Source organism: Nothobranchius furzeri, chromosome 15, assembly GCF_043380555.1.
Source record: "Nothobranchius furzeri strain GRZ-AD chromosome 15, NfurGRZ-RIMD1, whole genome shotgun sequence".
Classification (NCBI taxonomy): Eukaryota; Metazoa; Chordata; class Actinopteri; order Cyprinodontiformes; family Nothobranchiidae; genus Nothobranchius; species Nothobranchius furzeri.
This window is the reverse complement of record NC_091755.1, coordinates 37419554-37437304: the sequence shown is the minus strand read 5'-3', so window position 1 is coordinate 37437304 and position 17751 is coordinate 37419554. Positions and strand designations below refer to the sequence as shown.

Here is a 17751-nt window from a genome sequence, read left to right as displayed (position 1 = left end):
GCTGCTTTTCGTACCGGCTCGGTTCCAGAGAGGGTCAAGCTAAGACCTCGACATTCCGGATCTAAAGAGGACTTCCTGAAGGGTAGGTAGACCGGCAAATTGTGTCTCATGCGTTTATTAAGCTCCGAACCAAAGCTTAATGCGAAGACATAACCTTCAATTCCCATCAGAACTAATCGCTTCTTCGGATTTGCTGGCTCTGATTGACATCACACGTCATCCATTCACCGACTCATCCATTTTAGTTACACCATCCATTTAGTTTTAAAGTCAGTCTAGTTTAATTTGGTAGTAATAAAATTCTTAACTTTTAAACTTGACTCTCTCTCTTCTGTTGCCTCTGAGTGAATACGAAGCGGTTATCTAATCCCTGCAATAAAAAGATCCAATCTTCTGGTTTAAATAACTCACAGATCCGTAAGGTGGGTTTCATATTTCCTCCAGAATCTGCAGATATTGAGTGGAATCCATGCGTCCCTCAGCTTCAACAAGATTCCCAGTCCCTGCACTTGCCACACAGCCCCACAGCATGATGGAACCACCACCACGCTTTCATGTTGGTAGCAGGTGTTTTTCTAGGAATGCTGTGTTCTTTTCATCTATGCTTAATGCCCCTTGTTATAAAGTCAATTTTAATTTCATTTCAGTCCACAGCACCTTACTAATGATGCTGGCTTGTCCAAATGTACTTTGGTATACCTCAAGCAGCTCTGTTTGTGCTGTGGACAGAGAAAAGGCTTCCTCTGCCTCATTCTCACATACAGCATCTCCTTGTGTAAAGTGTGCGGAATCATTGAACAATGCACAGTGACTCCATCTGCAGAAAGACAATGTTGTAGGTCTTTGGTACTGGTCTGTGGATTGACTCTGACTGTTCTCACCATTCTTCACTTTTGTTTATTCGAGAATATTTTGGTCCGCCACTTCAAGACTTAAATTGAACTGTGCCTGAGATGCCATAACCATTTCCTCAATATGTTCCTAACTGTGGAAACAGGCAGCTGAAATCTCTGAAACAGCTTTCTGTATCCTTTCCCTAAACCATGATGGTGAACAATCTTTGTTTTCGGGTCATTTAAGAGTTGTTTTGAGACCCCCATGTTGCTACTCTTCAGAAAGTATTCAAAGAGGAGAAAAACTTACAATTGGCCAACTTAAATAACCCTAACCCTAACCCTAACCCAGATGAGAGCTCAGGTCAAAGCTGCCAGCTCTCACCCACGTGTTCCACATCACAACGCCGTGTGGCGAACCACACTTTCACCACACACTTCACCAGCCTGCCAACCACAGCTGTACATGATCATAAGGAGAGGGAGGAGGCAGAGGTCTGAGACATCTCTGTTGAATGGAAAACAGGCGCGAGGGATCAGAGATTAAAGTTGATGGGGAGACAACAAAAATGAAGACGCACCGCCAGGGCGATCAAATTACCACTGAACGTGTGGTAGAGCAGTGGCGGGATCGCGTCTCATTGAGACCGAGTGTGATGATGCACGTGATGATAAGGATAATAAATAGAAAGAGGAGGGAATGATTACAGAGAGTAAATTGCCATCTTTGTTATTACACCATCAAGGGGCTTTAATTATGAGCACCAAGGTAACCACTATGCTAACTTCGCCACATGAACATGCAGAAATGTGTGTGTGTGTGCGTGCGTGCGTGCGTGCGTGTGTGTGTGTAACACAAGAAAACATTGTGACATCAGCATGTGATATAAGCTGCACAGGAAGACCATGGCTCTCCATCGGCTAAATGAATGGAGTCCATTTATCAGAGTCACTCTCACTGGGTCAGATGATATTTTAAGAACAGAGAGGGCATTGATATGCAGGCTTTACTTTTAGCAGGTTACAGAAACAATATCTGAACAGTAATGTAAATTAATAGAACCCTCACAAGAAACATGTGGATAACGTTAAGATGAGAGAGAAACTGCTCGAAGAGAACTTGGCCCGGCCGGCGAGACCTTGCACAGCCTGACACGCGTACCCAAAGCACATGTGGAAATCAATAAAGTGTCATGTGTCCGACCTGATCCAAGGCTGCGGTAGAACGGTCACTCCTCACTATTTACACAAAGCTGCACTCACACAATATGAAGCAAGACTGATGTAATAAGTTGGCAGTCGCCTTTTTCACACACATTTACACACAGATCAAGTTTGCTCTCTTTGGAGAAAAAAGTTTTTGTTTTTTTTTGACAGTTTGAGGATTGATGTTGCAGCTAAAGCTTGACTCAAAGCTTCGGCTCAGCAACAAACCACATCTGTTGGAGGCCAAATTACTTTGATATCTAGAAGAGACATCAGCGAGAGAGACCAACAGGAAGAGGTCTGAAATATACCAGAGAAGAGAGGCTAAAGGAGCACAAACTACACTGATTGAAATGTTTCAATCTGATAGGCATTACACATGTGGTGGCCACCACTTGTTTAAACAGCTCTGAAAGCTAGAAGGAAAACAACTAAACAAGTCAGGGTCTTACGAAATTTATAGATTTTTTTGTTTTACTTCAGTGTTGGACAATATTCGTGCGTAAGTTCAGATATATTCAGTAAATTCTGTACATTTACCTGGACTGTTTTTGGAAATGGGTCAGGCTTTTATATTACCCATGCACCAGAAGACACAAAAGAGAAAGCAGAGAATAATGCTTCTGAAAAGTCAAATCTAACATTTTAAACAACTTGCCAAGCCAACTTTATTTGTATAGCAGCTTACAACTGTATAAAACCTTAGGTTTCAACAAAGGGGACAGCGGACCAAAGTCAACCGCACAAGGTCGACCCTTGATGAAGCACTAGGACAAAAAAAAACACAACCTCTGTCTTCTTTTCATTAAAAACAAGGAAGTTCAAGAACATCCATTGTCTAACCTCACCAAGACATTCTGAGGGAGAATTCAGTGACTGTTGTTGACCTCTCTTAAAGGGTATGTATATGGGTGTCATCTGCATAGCAGTGGAAATTACACCCATGTTTCCTGAAAGTCAGACCCAAAGGTAACAGATACAACAAAATCAACAATGGTCCTAATACAGATCCCTGTGGAACCCCACAAGTGAATAAGGCTTTAGAAGAAGTGAAATCACCCAATGAGACACTGAAGGATCCAGTGTTGTGCCCAAATGCGTTCATTGAACGATCGTTCGTGAATTAATTCATTTTTTTCGTGAACGTGAACTGAACTCGTTCATATTTTGCCTGACGAGCGTAAAAGTTTGCCCTGGCGTGTGTGAACGGGTTTATGAATGCGTTCTTTCACCGTTCTAGCTCTACTGAGCTTTTCCAGAGCCAATGCCTAGCTAAAACTTTCTGTTAACCTTTGTTTATAAAAAGTAGACCCCGCAAATGCGGCCAAACATAGGCAGCAGCGGTTGGTGCAGCGCCTACTCTTCTACATCTATGCTGTGTGCAGGAGTCAAAGTTCATTCAGAAAAATTGAAAAGGGACTTAAGTGAAAGATTATAAAAAAATTTTATGTTTTGCACTTTTAATATTGCACTTTGAGTTTGCTAACTCAGCCTGCACCCTAAGATTGTTTAATAATTTCCCATTAAAAAAAGTTCAAATAATGTTTTCCTCATGTTTACGATGTACTGTAGGGTAAAAACTGCAGCTGGCTATGAGTGTGGACTGAACCAGTGCCAACTATTGGAAAATTATTTCATAACTCATATATATATATATATATATATATATATATATATATATATATATAAGTCACATATATAGACTATATATATATATATATATATATATATATATATATATATATATAAGTCACATATATATAGACATATATATATACATATATATATAAGTCATATATATATATATATGACTTATATATATATATATATATATATGACTTATATATATATGTATGTATGTATGTATGTATGTATGTATATATATATATATAAATATATTTTTATATATATATATATATATGTATGTAAAGGAGAAAAAAGAACTATGAACAAGTTCATTTTTGGAATAGTGAACTTAGTTCAAAATTTTTTAAATTATGAACTAAGAAACGAACTAGTTTGTTTTAAAATGTATGAACTGAACTTTGAACTAGTTCGTTTTTTAAACGAACTTTCCCAACACTGGAAGGACCTTTCTTCCAGGTATAACTCAAACCAGTCCATAGTGATTCTACCCACAAAATGTTGTAGCCCAGAGATCAGAAGATTATGGTCCATGCTGTCAAATGCAGCCGATAACTCCAAAGCCTAATTTCCACGACCCAAACTGGCATGAAACAGGCAGAATGAGCTCGCAAATATTTGTGTCCCGATTGTAAAACCAGTCCAGATAACTGACCCAGTCACGGGACTTTTTTGCCCCACTTCTGTTATAGGTCCAGAAATTTGTGGAGCAGCATGGTTAGGGCGGAGCAACAACACAGGTCACTGATTGGGGGACAGAAACAAGTAGCTCAGGAGGTAGAGCAGGTTGTTCAGTAATCGGAAGGCTGCAGGTTTGGCTTCCCACCAGAGAATGCTGCCATTGGAGGGACTGGTGGCACCAGTGTATGGTAGGCCTCGCCTCTGTCAGTGCGCCCAAGGGCAGCTGTGGTTACATAGCTCATCATCACCAGCATGTGAATGTGTGTGTGCATGGGTGGATGACTGCTTGTGTTCTGAAAGTGCCTTGGGGGATTGTAGAACCCTAAGAAGGTGCTATACAAATACAGGCCATTTATCATTTACTTGCAACAAGCAAAACAAACCAGGACTTCCATTGTTTGTAGTTTCATTAGTTGTACAAAAATGTCAGAAAATGCCAGCAAGTAGCAGCAAATTTTGGTCTGCCTCAGAGCTCCATACATTCCTCACTATCATTGTGAGACTTCTACTCTGGAGTAGCTAGACAGAGTGGTAACATCGGTTAGAAACGCACGTTTTAAAAGAAGTTTCTCTGTGGATGGCAGCCGAAGGATTCAAACGGGCATCAGGTCGGTGTCGGGCCAAGCTGAAAAAATGTAAGCCCAATGTAGAAAAGTTAAGGACAGAAACAGCCGGAGTGGAAATGGTAGAAATACATTGGATGCTAAATGGTAGAAATACATTGGATGCTATTTATATCCACAGACCGGCAAACCGAGTCAGACCTGGATTCAGAGACCACACTTTGGAGTCATGTGGAGCTTGTTGGCAAGTATTAATTTTTGCCTTTAGCTCTGCAGACCATTCTTTGCAGCAAAAAATACTGAATAGTTGCACAACTTTTCTAAAATGTCATGCATGAAGGTTCATTTAACCCTGCCTGCCAACATGAGAGTCCAAACTGCAATAGAAACCCTCGCTTGAAAACTGCAGACCAATACCAGACCACACCGCCGATGGTGACCCCCTCCGCACCGCACCAGACCCCAAGGTGGAAAAGAGATACAACAGTACTAGGATAACAAGGTCCCCGGTCTCCATTGCTGGAGATTTGGTATCAAATGTATGATTTCAATAAAAACAAGCGATTGCAATTAGGATTTTCTTAATTTTTGACTTTAAGCAGGAACCCTGGAAGTCTTTAGCCAGACAAGCTCAGAGCACGACTATAATCCTTCCTGAAACATTAAACTTTTCTTTAGAGGACTTCATCCATGCAGATGTTTACAGGAGACAAGGAGGCATTAAAGTGAAATGATTGACTCTTTTATCAGTGATTGATTAAAGAAATTAATATATTTTCATATGTGTTCATATGTGTGTGTGTGTGTATATATATATATATATATATATATATATATATATATATATATATATTCTGATGTAAAGTTACCTTCTGTTCAATCACGCTGGTGGTCTGATAGTTGAGTATGGGTCGCAGGCCGTGGGAGTCAGCAGCTGCTTTTGGATCCAAGCTGAAGTTCAAGGCCACAAAGATGGAGGAGAGTTTATCCCTGAAGTCCTTTTCATCCTGCAGTAAAAGAAACACACTGCTGTTTGAATAAAATCCAGTTCTCACGGTGTTATTGCCTCTCTCTGCTTCCGTGTTTTCTTTAGCTCAATATCCCATGAACCAACGGAAAGAAAGTCATTATTGATGAACACCTTTGCCTCACTAACCTCTGAAGTCAACCAAATTCAAGGCATTTGTAAAACGCACATTAGAGATACTGAGCTGCAGATTCATATTATAGTAGCTCAGAGTCACACACTCCGAGTACTAAAGAGCTGACGCTGTGGACTTACTCTCAGGTAGATCTGTGTGTGGTTGCACCGTCGCTCTCCACGTCGCACTCTAACACTTCTCTGCAGCAAAGGCTGCTGGGAATCCAAGAACAGAGCTCTGCTAACCGCACCTTTCTGCTTGTGCTTGTGACTGTCCAGCTGCACCTCCACCTGGAAGTCTGGAACACATAACACGCGCACACAAATGAGCATTCATACAATGATGAATGCACTCAGGAGGCCTAATGACAGGTCTGCAAAAGACCTGTAAATTCCCCGAGGCACACACACACATACAAGGCACTCAGTGTAACTTAAACATAATGGCATGGGAGAGCACTTGTATGCAGAGAATGGAGTAATTTAGGATAATCACTAGATATGGAAAGTGATTGAACACAGAAACAACTTTAACTGTTATGATCTGAAGCAATAGTGGGCTTGTTGACAGCTGATGAAGATGCAACAAGATGCAGATCTGGCTCACCAAGATCGGCCGGTAGGTGTTTCCCATCAGCAGATATGCAGAAACTCAGGTTGACACTGATTTAGACAGAAGAAACAAGTTCATTATTGGCAAAGACTTACCTCACTTATAATAAAAAGTTCTTCTTTTACACCCACTAGTCAATTGTGACAAGTTATTACACGGTTTCATGCAGAAAGGATTGGGAATATTGGGAATGTGGCGAATCGTGGGAGAAATATCTGGATGTTTGGAGACAGGGCTGATAACTGACTACTCTCACCAGCTGGGCTGATAAAGAACTGTCCCCCCCCCCCCCCCCCCCCCCCCGCGCGTACACACACACACACACACACACACACAGACAGGGATAGCAGCTTTAAGAGGGGTGAAATTGTGCAAAGACTCAGGTTTCAGTGCTGACCAGTCAGTGGCTGTCTGGATTAGCCTGTAGCTCTCTCCCATGACATCAGCTGCACAACATGCTGCTGCTGCCCGAGTCTGAAAGCTCTGAGACCCCCCCCCCCCCCCCCAGCCCCTTTTACTGCTACACGGATGAAAGACCTAACACTAGAATATGTAAAAGGAAAAATAGGAGTTTGTTGTGTAAAAGTAAAACAAAAAGGGGCCAAAAGTGAGAGAATGAGACACAAAAATACAACGCCTTCTTTTGAGGAGTAACATGTGTCTACAACCGTGTGCACTAGCTCACAGGAGTCTACGTGTCCTGATGTTTCCCAGCTGTGTTCCACCACTAAACAATATCTCATTCAAAGCAACTGCAAGAACCTCCCCTCCCCTTTCCCATTATCCCCTCTGCTCTCCTTTCACCCCGACCGAAACCTCCTCATCACCAGGCAACGCAGCATAATCAAGACATATGTGTATACAAGAGTTTCCTTCATGGACCAGGATGTGGAGAAGTGTGTGTGTTGGGGGGGTGAGGTGGGAGGGTGCTGACACGTGACTGCAGCGTCAACCATGCCGAGCAGCAAGGAACCGTCATCTGTTTCCTCTCCCAGTTTCTGGAGCTGAAATGTGCACATTTGGAGGAGGCCAAGAACAGCTAACAATGCTTCTATTCAGCGGGTCAGGACTCAACAGAAAGAGTGCAAGACAAGGACAATCGGAAAAATGGGTCAAAAAAACGTCCATCCTCGGAGAGATGAAGCTGAGCTGAGATGAAGGATGGTTCTTATCACAACTTCCTGTCATGATAAAAGTGTTTGTATATATATATGTGTGGGAAAGGAAGACGCTCCCTTTTTTTCATGCAGTGAGGAGTCAAAAAAGAGTCACGGGACAGAAAGAGTTTGACAATCTAAGCACTCACCAGGAAACGGGAATGCTGGAGTTTCCACTGGTGATGATGCAGTTTTTCTCCTCGGGGTTGATCATGGTGGGATAAACTGTCAGAGACACGCTGGTGCTGACGATTGGGCGAGATCTATGAGGGGCAAGGCAAGCAGGGGGAAGGATCAGAGACAGGAAAATGAAAAATGCTGATACCACCTTAAAAGGCTCTCCAATACAGAAGAATAGCAAAGCTAAGAAACAGCTCACAGCATGTAACCAGGAGTGGTGACTTTTGTCTCCTTTAAAGGAATACTCTGACCACTTTGTAGTGTGTACGTGTGTAAAGTCATAAATATTTCCTATTTTACTCCCATCACCTCCTGATGACTCAGGTCTTTGTTTCAACAGCAACAGAGTTCTTTAGGACTGTTGAGCTGATGGCTACTCTAGGCACAGCCAAGACCAAGACAGTTTAAAGCAGGGAGAGGCAGTCCTGGTCCTCGGGTGCTGCTATCCAGCATGTTTTGGTTGTTTCCCTGGTCCAACACACCTGATTTTATTCAGTAAGCGATTAACAGGCTGCTGTAGGACTTGACAAACTGGTGAACAGGAGATTCAACCACTGAATTAGGTGTGTTGGAGCAGAGAAACAACTAAAACATACTAGATAACGGATCTCAATGACCAGGACAGTCTATCCCAGGTTTAAAGGTTGATAAAAAAAACATTTACATGAACTGCTGTGAAATTTAGTAGACTGTAGATGTTTTAAGATGCTTGTAGGTGTGCTTGGATTGGCTCTTAGCTCATCAGGACATCGTCTGTATTTCTCCAAGTAAAGGCCTCTAATGAAGCTACTTATAGTTTGATGGACAACATGAACTCAGCATACCTGTAGAGAACTGCCTTATTTACTCCAAATGCTCCGACAATGAGATCTGATCAAAATAAATGAACACAACAGTCAAAAAAAGGGAGAAACGTGTATTATTATTATTATTATTATTAGTAGTAGTAGTAGTAGTAGTAGTAGTAGTAGTAGTAGTAGTAGTAGTAGTATTTCATGTTCATTTACCAGGGTATCCATTCATGTCCAGGTCCTGTGCCCCTCTGAGAGCAAACCCAAAGCTGGCAGGGAAAGTCCCAGCAGCCCACTGGCCTGTGATCACCTGAGAGGGCTTCTCCTGTAGACCTTCCGAGTGTCCGTTATAGATGTAGACCAGTCCCTGTTGGTCATCTCCACCAAATGGACAGCTTATAGCCACGTCTTCCAAAAAAGTACAGAGTGGCTCATTAACAAGCAGGTTTACACTGTTTATATTTGCAGTAAATCCAATGAAGCTTTGGAATTGTGCCTTCTGGTGATGCTAAAGAAAGTTCTGCTCTTTTCTTACCGTTGAAGCCATCCTGGTTCAGATCTCCCAGTGGAGCAATGGCAGTGCCAAATCTCCCAAACACCTGGGTGCCTGTGAGGTACGGTGTGAGCTCCTCAAGGTTTAAGGGTCCACGCTGTAGAAAAACATAGACCTGACCCATCTCCTCCAGACGACCACTAGAGCCTCGGACCATCAGCATCGGAGCTCCCACCAACAGATCAACCATCCTTCAAAGCCAGAAAAAAGTCCTTAAGACCCACATAAACGCTTAATGGTTTAACTGGAACATAGAATGATGGTATTCGTTGCATTGGGAGTTGTTTCCACTCACCCATCACTGTTTATGTCAGTTGTCGCCAACGCATAACCAAAATATGACCCCATCTGTAAACAAACGTGTTTCTGTGAGTTAAACCTGTGGAACTATGCAAGAATCAAAGCTGAACAAATCATTTGTTTGTTTTTAAAAAGATGATCTATAGAAAACATAAATGTTTCATGGGTTAGACCCTGAAACAGGAAAGCATTCAGTGTTATATCATTTTAATGTGATTTAATCGTGTTGGTTATATTGTCACCTTTTAATTAGGTATCATGTAAAACCAGGCAGCCTACAGCCTGATTCATGCTTCTCCGTCTGCGTCCGTGCGGAGACACGCAACGTCCTTGCGTGCCTGCCGGAGAGCTCCACAAGGACGGACGGAGTTGAGCTCTCTATTCTAAACATCCGTCAGTCGAGACGGACAACGCAAGCTTGTGATTGGTCAGGGCGCCGCTGTCGTCTACACCGCCGGCATTGCGCCCTCAAAAACATAAAGAGAGCCGAGGATAACTAGCGGCAGAATACCTCGCAAAAAAAACTCTAAAAACATGAACGTTTAATTCCCCCATGACTGGAGGAGTGAAAAGATGCGCAGCAAGCGTTTTATTTGTGGACGTAAATGACAGGAAACGTGGGTTTAGAGGTGGGGAGCGCATGAAGAGGTGGAGGAGGATGAGAGACAAATATGTCCGTGTTAAAAAGTCTCTTATAAACAAAAAACACAATATAAACACACGATCTTGAACCGGATACATGACAGGATACCACAGAACAGCGCCACGCCCTCTGCTGTCCTGCCGGGGAACTGCTTTGCAACACTCTCCAGGAGACGGAGAAGCATGAGAGCAAAACGCTTCCGTCCATCCGTGCGTGTCTGTCCCTTGCGGAGCTGCCGGAGAAGCATGAATCAGGCTTAAGCTATCAGACAAACCTGCTTTCCAGTGTAACTCATCAGTGTTGTCAGGTCTGAACCATTTAAGATGGACACCTGCAACACAGAAGGCACATGTGGTGAGCATCTTTTAGCTAAAGAACAATCTCTGATACGGAATTCGTTGCACTGATTTGTTTCTTTCCCCCTGTACGCTCAAGCAAATGAGCCTAATCTCCCATCCTAAAAGCACTGAAACAAAAGTCTAAATGAGGCTGACTGGTAAAAAGATTCTTACCGAACCATTAAGCATGAGTCCTTTAGGAACGCCAGCTACAAAATCTGAAAGACGATGTTGAGATTTAACAAGAGAAAATTTTGCTTAAAACAGAAAAATTGGACGTCTTAAAGTGTCCGGTTAAATGCTGACACTGTGGTTCTGTAGGTCAGGGTTAAACAGGACGTGTCATGGGAGGCTTTATTGACCTACCTTCGACCTGATCACCACTGAATTCCCCAACAGCAACAGAGTAACCTGTAAAATATGCAAAATAACTTATCAACATGAGATTTCACAGTAAGTAAATATTTAAAAAATGCAGTTTTACAAAAGCATGCTTTTAAGCCGGGCGTACACTGTGCGACTTTTTCACTTTTTTGAGCCGATTTTCCAGTCGTGCGAGAATCCACGACATCGGGGCGAGTTTTGCGCCGAGCGGTCGTGTAGTGTACAGGGGGTTACGAGAGGCGATTAACACCACGTGACCAGCTGCCGATCAGCAGTCGTGAGGTCGCACGGACTTCTGGCGTGTTTAATATTTCGCTCGTCCCTCGTGAGGGTATCGCACTGTTGAAGCGGCGCTGCGAGCAGCTGCGACCCAAAGAGTATCAGAACCGCTCACGGCGCATGCGCAATCCTGCATCAACACCGCTCGCTCGCTATTTACCTAATAACACACGTTGTTCGTTTAAATTTCTACACGTTTTTTTACTCACAAAGACTGTCAAGAAAGCGTGTTTGTCGTGTTCATGTCAAATTAAACTGATCACAAAACACAGATTTACTTTCTTTATTTCGTTTTCCTCATCCAACCCCCATAAATCCCTGTGTGTCCTCCTGCAGCACTCCCGAAGGACAACAGGCAAAACAAGACAAAAAAGTCTGACGTGTTGAGTAAAAGCTGCTATTTTTAGCATATTTTTAGGGCCGACGTGTTGCTACCAGACGTACAGCGTGAGCAGTCAGGTCGCATGCGAGAACTGGGTCGTGCAGTGTGAGCGCATGACTCGTGAGATCTGCTCTGCGAGGAAGTCGTACAGTTTGAGCTGAAGCTGAGTGCTACGAGTGAAAAAGTCACACAGTGTACGCCCGGCTTTAGTCTCCCTTACCTTGGTAGCTGTCATCATGTGCAGCCTGGACCTGTTTGGTCTGGATTTGACCTTCCACGGCCTGCATGAAATAACCTGGGTAATAAGCTTTGATGATGTCTTCCTTAGCAGCAGAGATCACTTGACCTAATGATAGAAAGAAAACCGTTAGCTAAACAAACATTTTAGGCTTTATTTTGATGATTATCCACCATAATTGGTGTTGGTCCCGGCATACCTTGCCAGAAGTAGCTGCCGGGCCCACCAAGTACCACTTTTCCATCCTGGAAAATTACACATGTGAATAAATAACTTGAACAGAGACAAAGCAGATTATCCAGAAAAGGTCTGGTTCTGATTTAGGGGGACATAGTTATTACCATTGTAAAGTCTGCACTGAATCCTCCCTGACAGTAGCCCTGTCCCCCTTCATCACTGATCTCTAAAACACAGAAGAGAGGTGACATCATAGGTCTTTAAAGGGCAATAGACGTTTCATGATGAAAATGAATTTAATGAAAATGAATCTAACAACAGCATGAATGTCAAGTCTGATTAGTGGTGACTTACCAGTCCGACAGGGAGCATATTCAACAAATTTGGTAAAATTTTTAACTGAGAGGTAGCAGGTTCCTGTTGCATCAGAACGGGGCACGTCCTTCTCGGTTCTCCAGGAGTAAAGAGGGGCACAAGCCTAAAGTTGAAGACAGTGGAGATGATCAGGGTGAACTGACGTTGCTCCTGAGTTCAGATAAAAGATCTGAGGCTGTTCCACTCGGGTCAGAGACTCAAAAACAGGCAGCTAAACGTTGATCTTCATTAAAAATGGAAATTTAAGGTGAAGATTATTTTTAGGAAACAGATTTCGATGATTAGCTTGTTTTTTCACACATAACTGTAACACATCATTTAAAGTGTTTCTCTAATCTTCTGAAGTGAGATTAATGTAGAAAGATTCTGATTCTGATTTCTCATCAGTTTGTCAATAGCTCATTAAAGGGCCTCACTTTGAAGAAATAGAGATTAGCTTGGACTTGATTGACAAGATAACAGCTAGTTTGCAGGGCCAAAACAAAAATGGATATTTACCATATTGAAGATATTTTAATACAAATAATTTTATAACACAGCAATTACTATTATAAGCGTTGCATTAATGTTGATGTTACAGTGAAGTGTATGCAGAACTCTGCAGGTATTTTAGCCCAAACATTAATAGCAACTAGCCCCAGCACTTCCTGTTCAGCCTGGGACACCTACTGGGTGAATATCTTTATACGTCTGCTAGAATACCAGCATCCTTCAGCACACCCTGAGCTCTTTTAAATTAATCTCCTACCATCTTTATGCAGATGACATCCAACTGTACATCTCCTTTGCAGGTCCTGTGCAACGCACCAGGCTAAAGACCAAAGGTGACAGATCATTTGCTGCTGTGGCCCCCAGACTCTGGACCTCTCTCCCCCTGAGCCTGAGATCAGTGGACTCAGTGGTCTCCTTTAAAAAGCAGCTGAAGACTCACTTGTTCAAGCTGGCTTTTGTATGACCTTCTTCACCACTCTCTCTTTATTCTGCTCTCCCCACCTATTCCACCTTCCTCAGGATCCACTGATATCCCTCTTTCCTGTTCACTCTCTCTCTTCCTTAACATTTTTTCTTTTAAATCCCACTTGCCTATTTTTGCTCATTTTAAATAAATTTTTTGACATTTTCTAAATGCTTTTTTATATTTTTATTTTTGTTTTTGTTTTTGTGAAGCGCCTCGTGATTTTTATCTTGAAAGGCACTATAGAAATATTTTCTTCTTCTTCTTCTTCTTCTTCTTCTTCTTCTTCTTCTTCTTCTTCTTCTTCTTCTTCCTTAAAGCCCCATGAGATGTCTAAGCTGCAGAAGTGACACACCTGCTTACACTCTATTAACTCATGAACCCCCAACAACGATAAAAGTCGTCATTTTAAATCCAACCGTTCACTGCCAGTGACAACTAAAGTCATCATTTGCATTTTTTTTTTACTGTGTGGGTGTCGGACGAGCCCCCGCCCCAAAAGAACAAACATCTCAGCTCTAAAGCCGATCATCATCTGTGTACGTCACACGTCACATGATCAGGAAGTAGAAAATCCATGTGTTAGGAGATCGTTTTGGGCCGCTGCTGTAAAAAAAAAGCGAGGCGCAACCCGGAAAAGCTTCTGCCGATCACATTTCAACTACGGCTTATGAAAGAACGAATAACGCTCAAAAAGCGCAGATTCTTCCTGATGTAAAAGGTGAGTCTCCTCTTTGTTTTGGTAGTTTTGGTGTTGACATCATCATAGAGCGCAACGTTCTGTGACTCTTAAAAAAAACTGTGGAAATGCTGAAAAACGCTGGCAGCGAAGAGCTTTTCTGATCAGGAAACGGCTGGCAGTGAATGAGTTAAAACCTGGATGGTGGGAGCTTTCTTCAGCTGAATGAAGATAAGACTGAGATCCTCATCTGTGCCCCAGACAAGCTGGTTCCCAAAGTCAGAGACTCTCTTGGTCAGCTTGCTTCCCACACCAAACCCTCCATCAGGAATCTTGGTGTGACCTTTGACCCAGATCACACCCTGGATTCTCATGTCAGTTCTCTTGTTCGCTCTTCCTTCTTCCATCTCGGGAACGTTGCTAAGCTGAGTCCCACTCTGTCCCGCTCTGAACTTGAGACAGTCCTCCACACCTTCATCTCCATGCAGTCGCTCAAATCTGCTGCTTTTGTTTGAGCACTAGAGGTTGAATGTGTGTACTTTGAGCAACACACATCCATGTTGTTTTTATTTCTCTTTATTTCAGGGGAAATGGATTCATACACATTTGGACATACTTTGGCACACTACTGGGCTGGGAAAGCAAATAAGAAAAAGACATTAAAAGAAACATCCCTCCGAGGTATCGGCTTACCAGAATTGTGTCACCATGTGAACGCACAGTTGCACCAAACCATTGATGGGACTTGAAGTCAACCTGGTGTAACACGTCATTCAGCATAACGCTCCGATCTCCTGAGAAAACACAAACAAAAAGATGGGGAATTATAACCGACTTATTTAAAAAAGCATTCCTTCAGCTGGACCTCAAGAATCCTTATTATACCTTCCCCTTCCTCTCTGACTTTGTGTAATTGGCTCAAGTCTCAGCTTCACTATTTTTCATGCAAGGATTATCTGGGAGAGAGTCTGAAACAAACGCCACCCCTTCGCTGTTCAGGAGAAGTGGTCTTAGCTTGGTTTGGTCTGGATTAGACTAGTTAAGCTTGACCCCGCTGACCCTCGGCTCTGTTTGGCCACCTGGTCGTTCAGACAGATCTCCCACTGGACAGCAGCAGGTGACGTGACAGATGGTCTAGGGAGTCGGGTTTAAACACAACTTTATTGTAAGACAGATGTTACATCTGTGCAACAGTAAGGAATGAAGTGTAAACAGACATAAGGAGGTGATCAGGCATCTATAGAAGGTCCTACAGCTGATTCCTGCAGGACTGATGGATGATGAGCGTCTACCCACGCCTGTCTGTCTCCGATGCTTTCTTCTAGTGAGGCTGGAACTGAGGGTGAAAGTTTACTTTGTGTATTTTTCATTTTATTTTTTATGGAATCAGCTTTGCATCAGGGGTCCAAGGAAAACAGCCACTCTGGCACTGCTTCCTCACAGCAACTTTCCATCCATCTCTGTAGAGCACACTCTTCATTCTGCCTTTCGCTTTCTCAACACCATCTCAATTTTCCCATTTGTTTTTCTTACACCATCTCACCCAAGTCTCCTTGTCCTTGTGGCCTTGATTCTCTTTTGAGTACAGGGTGCTGTGGCAACGTTAAGCAGAGAGACCAACATTTATACATAACCAGACTGTCGTGTTCTGTGTCCTTTTGGTCCCCAGCCCCCCTCCTGTTCTCCCTCCTGGTGTCCCCTCAGGTTCTGTGTCCCTGTGGTCCCCAGCACCCTCCAGGTTCCGCTCAGGTGTCCCCTAGTGTCCTATGTCCTTGTAGTCCACAGCCCTTTTTTGTGCCCATCTCCCTCCAGTTTCCCTCATGTTCTCCTAGTCTCTCCACTGTGGTTCTCTATAGGTTTATAAGTTCAGTTCCTTAGTCGCCTTTAGTGTGTGTGTGTGTGTGCGTGCGTGCGTGTGTGTGTGCGTGCGTGCGTGTGTGTGTGCGTGCGTGCGTGTGTGTGTGTGTGCGCGCGTGTGTGTGTGTGTGTGTGTGTGTGTGTGTGTGTGTGTGTGTGTGTGTGTCTGTGTGTTTCCCTTCCCCACCTAGATCTTTCGTTTACTTATTTTTAGATTTCCCTATGTTCTACAGCGTTTAAGTTTAGTTTTAGGTTATTTTAATAGCTTTGGTTGACAGGATTTAGATGCGGTTTTCTCCCCTGCTTATTTTTGCTTCTTTCCTCAGTTCAGTAGTTTCACCTGTGCCCGATTCCCCACGCACCTGGTCCTCATCTCCTAATCACCCAGCCCCGTGTATATAACCCTGTCTGTGTCTCAGTATTTGTTGGTCATTTTGTGTGACTGCATGAAATATGAGGGAAGAAGAGGGCAACTCAGGGAGAAATTAAGAGACATTGGAGGTGGAGTGATGACTGTAAGGAATTTGTTAAATGGTGAAGAAAGGAATTATAAGTTGGTTGTTGGGTATCTAAAGCACTGTGGTCTGTTGAATAGAATTTAGTTTTAGTTTTATTTTTTTCTCGCTCTTACTCCGACTCACACTCCAGCACAGTAGGTGGCGGAAATGCACCTAGCAGTTAGATGCCACCCGCCATTAAAACTCGAAGAAGAAGAAGAAGAAGAAGAAGAAGAAGAATGTTTGTTGGTCCATTGTATGTGTCAGCGAGTTTCCCCAGGTTCGTGCTCATGGGTGGGCTTTTGTTTTGTTTTTTGTCAGTGGTTTTTTTGAGATTAGACTGGTTTTTCTCCTTTGGATTTTTACTTATCCTCCTATAATAAAAGGATTTTTTTTTTCTGAAACCACTCCTGCCTTGAGTCGTTCTGATATCTGCATTTTGGGTCCAATCCTCCTCCACTCTACGTGACACAGACAAGTGCTCCGTTGAGTTTTGGGTCACTTTCAGTCATCCACATCTTCACAAAGTCAATACCATGGCCAGAACATCAAAAAAACTTTTTAAAAGCTTGTTATTCTTACCAATCTGTTTGAGCTGCATGCAAATTTGTCTCCATACTTTAAAAACCTCGCCTCTGTCAGTGCGCCTCAGGGCAACTGTGGCTCATCACCACCAGCGTGTGAATGTAAAGCGTTTTGGAGTCCTCTGACCCCGAAAGGCGCTATACAAGTGCGGGTCGTAATTCGTGTTGAGCTTGGACAGATGCCAGCGTGTTAGAGTGCAGAAGAGGGGTCAGTTTGACGTGTCCCTTTGCCGGTCAAAAGCAGTAAAAGATGTCTTGTGTAATTAAATTCCTTAAAGGAATGCATATCACCCACTGCCTTTCTTGTCAGAGTTTTTAACTGAGATCATCTTGTGTTGAGAAACGATGGCAGCTGGAGCTGTTGTTGGTGCACCACTGCAGCACCTCCATCCATATCAAAATCCTGCCAAAGAATAGAACCAGAGCTAAGTCTGCAGACTCCTCGTCTAGTCTTCCAGCTAAACTTTGATTAAATATAGCGGAAAATCAACATTTTATAGCCTTGAAGGTTTATTGTGTTTATAGTTAAAATAAGTTTATAAAACTAGACAGTTTGAATTCACATGACTGGATATTGATGTAAAACAACTGAAAAGCCTTAGGACTAAATAAGGATGAAGGGTTAATTAAATGATCTTAATAATATAAATAGTATGTGAAAATGTCATAATAAAGTTACTATAATGCTTCTTTGTTTATGT

General features: G+C 42.8%; 1 protein-coding gene across 1 annotated transcript in view; it reads right to left on the bottom strand.

Annotated features, from left to right (window-relative positions):
• itga5 (integrin, alpha 5 (fibronectin receptor, alpha polypeptide)) overlaps positions 1-17751 on the bottom strand; it is a 51702-nt gene that overhangs the window by 12605 nt on the left and 21346 nt on the right. Inside the window, exons 3-18 of the mRNA XM_015967079.3 lie at positions 14806-14906; positions 12458-12581; positions 12268-12329; positions 12126-12171; positions 11909-12034; positions 11010-11054; positions 10818-10861; positions 10580-10636; positions 9658-9710; positions 9345-9553; positions 9026-9217; positions 8843-8888; positions 7988-8101; positions 6676-6731; positions 6210-6367; positions 5797-5934 (exon numbers count right to left, since the gene is read on the bottom strand). Of these exons, the coding sequence (XP_015822565.3) occupies positions 5797-5934; positions 6210-6367; positions 6676-6731; positions 7988-8101; positions 8843-8888; positions 9026-9217; positions 9345-9553; positions 9658-9710; positions 10580-10636; positions 10818-10861; positions 11010-11054; positions 11909-12034; positions 12126-12171; positions 12268-12329; positions 12458-12581; positions 14806-14906 (1571 nt within the window). The remainder of the gene's footprint in view (positions 1-5796; positions 5935-6209; positions 6368-6675; positions 6732-7987; positions 8102-8842; positions 8889-9025; positions 9218-9344; positions 9554-9657; positions 9711-10579; positions 10637-10817; positions 10862-11009; positions 11055-11908; positions 12035-12125; positions 12172-12267; positions 12330-12457; positions 12582-14805; positions 14907-17751) is intronic.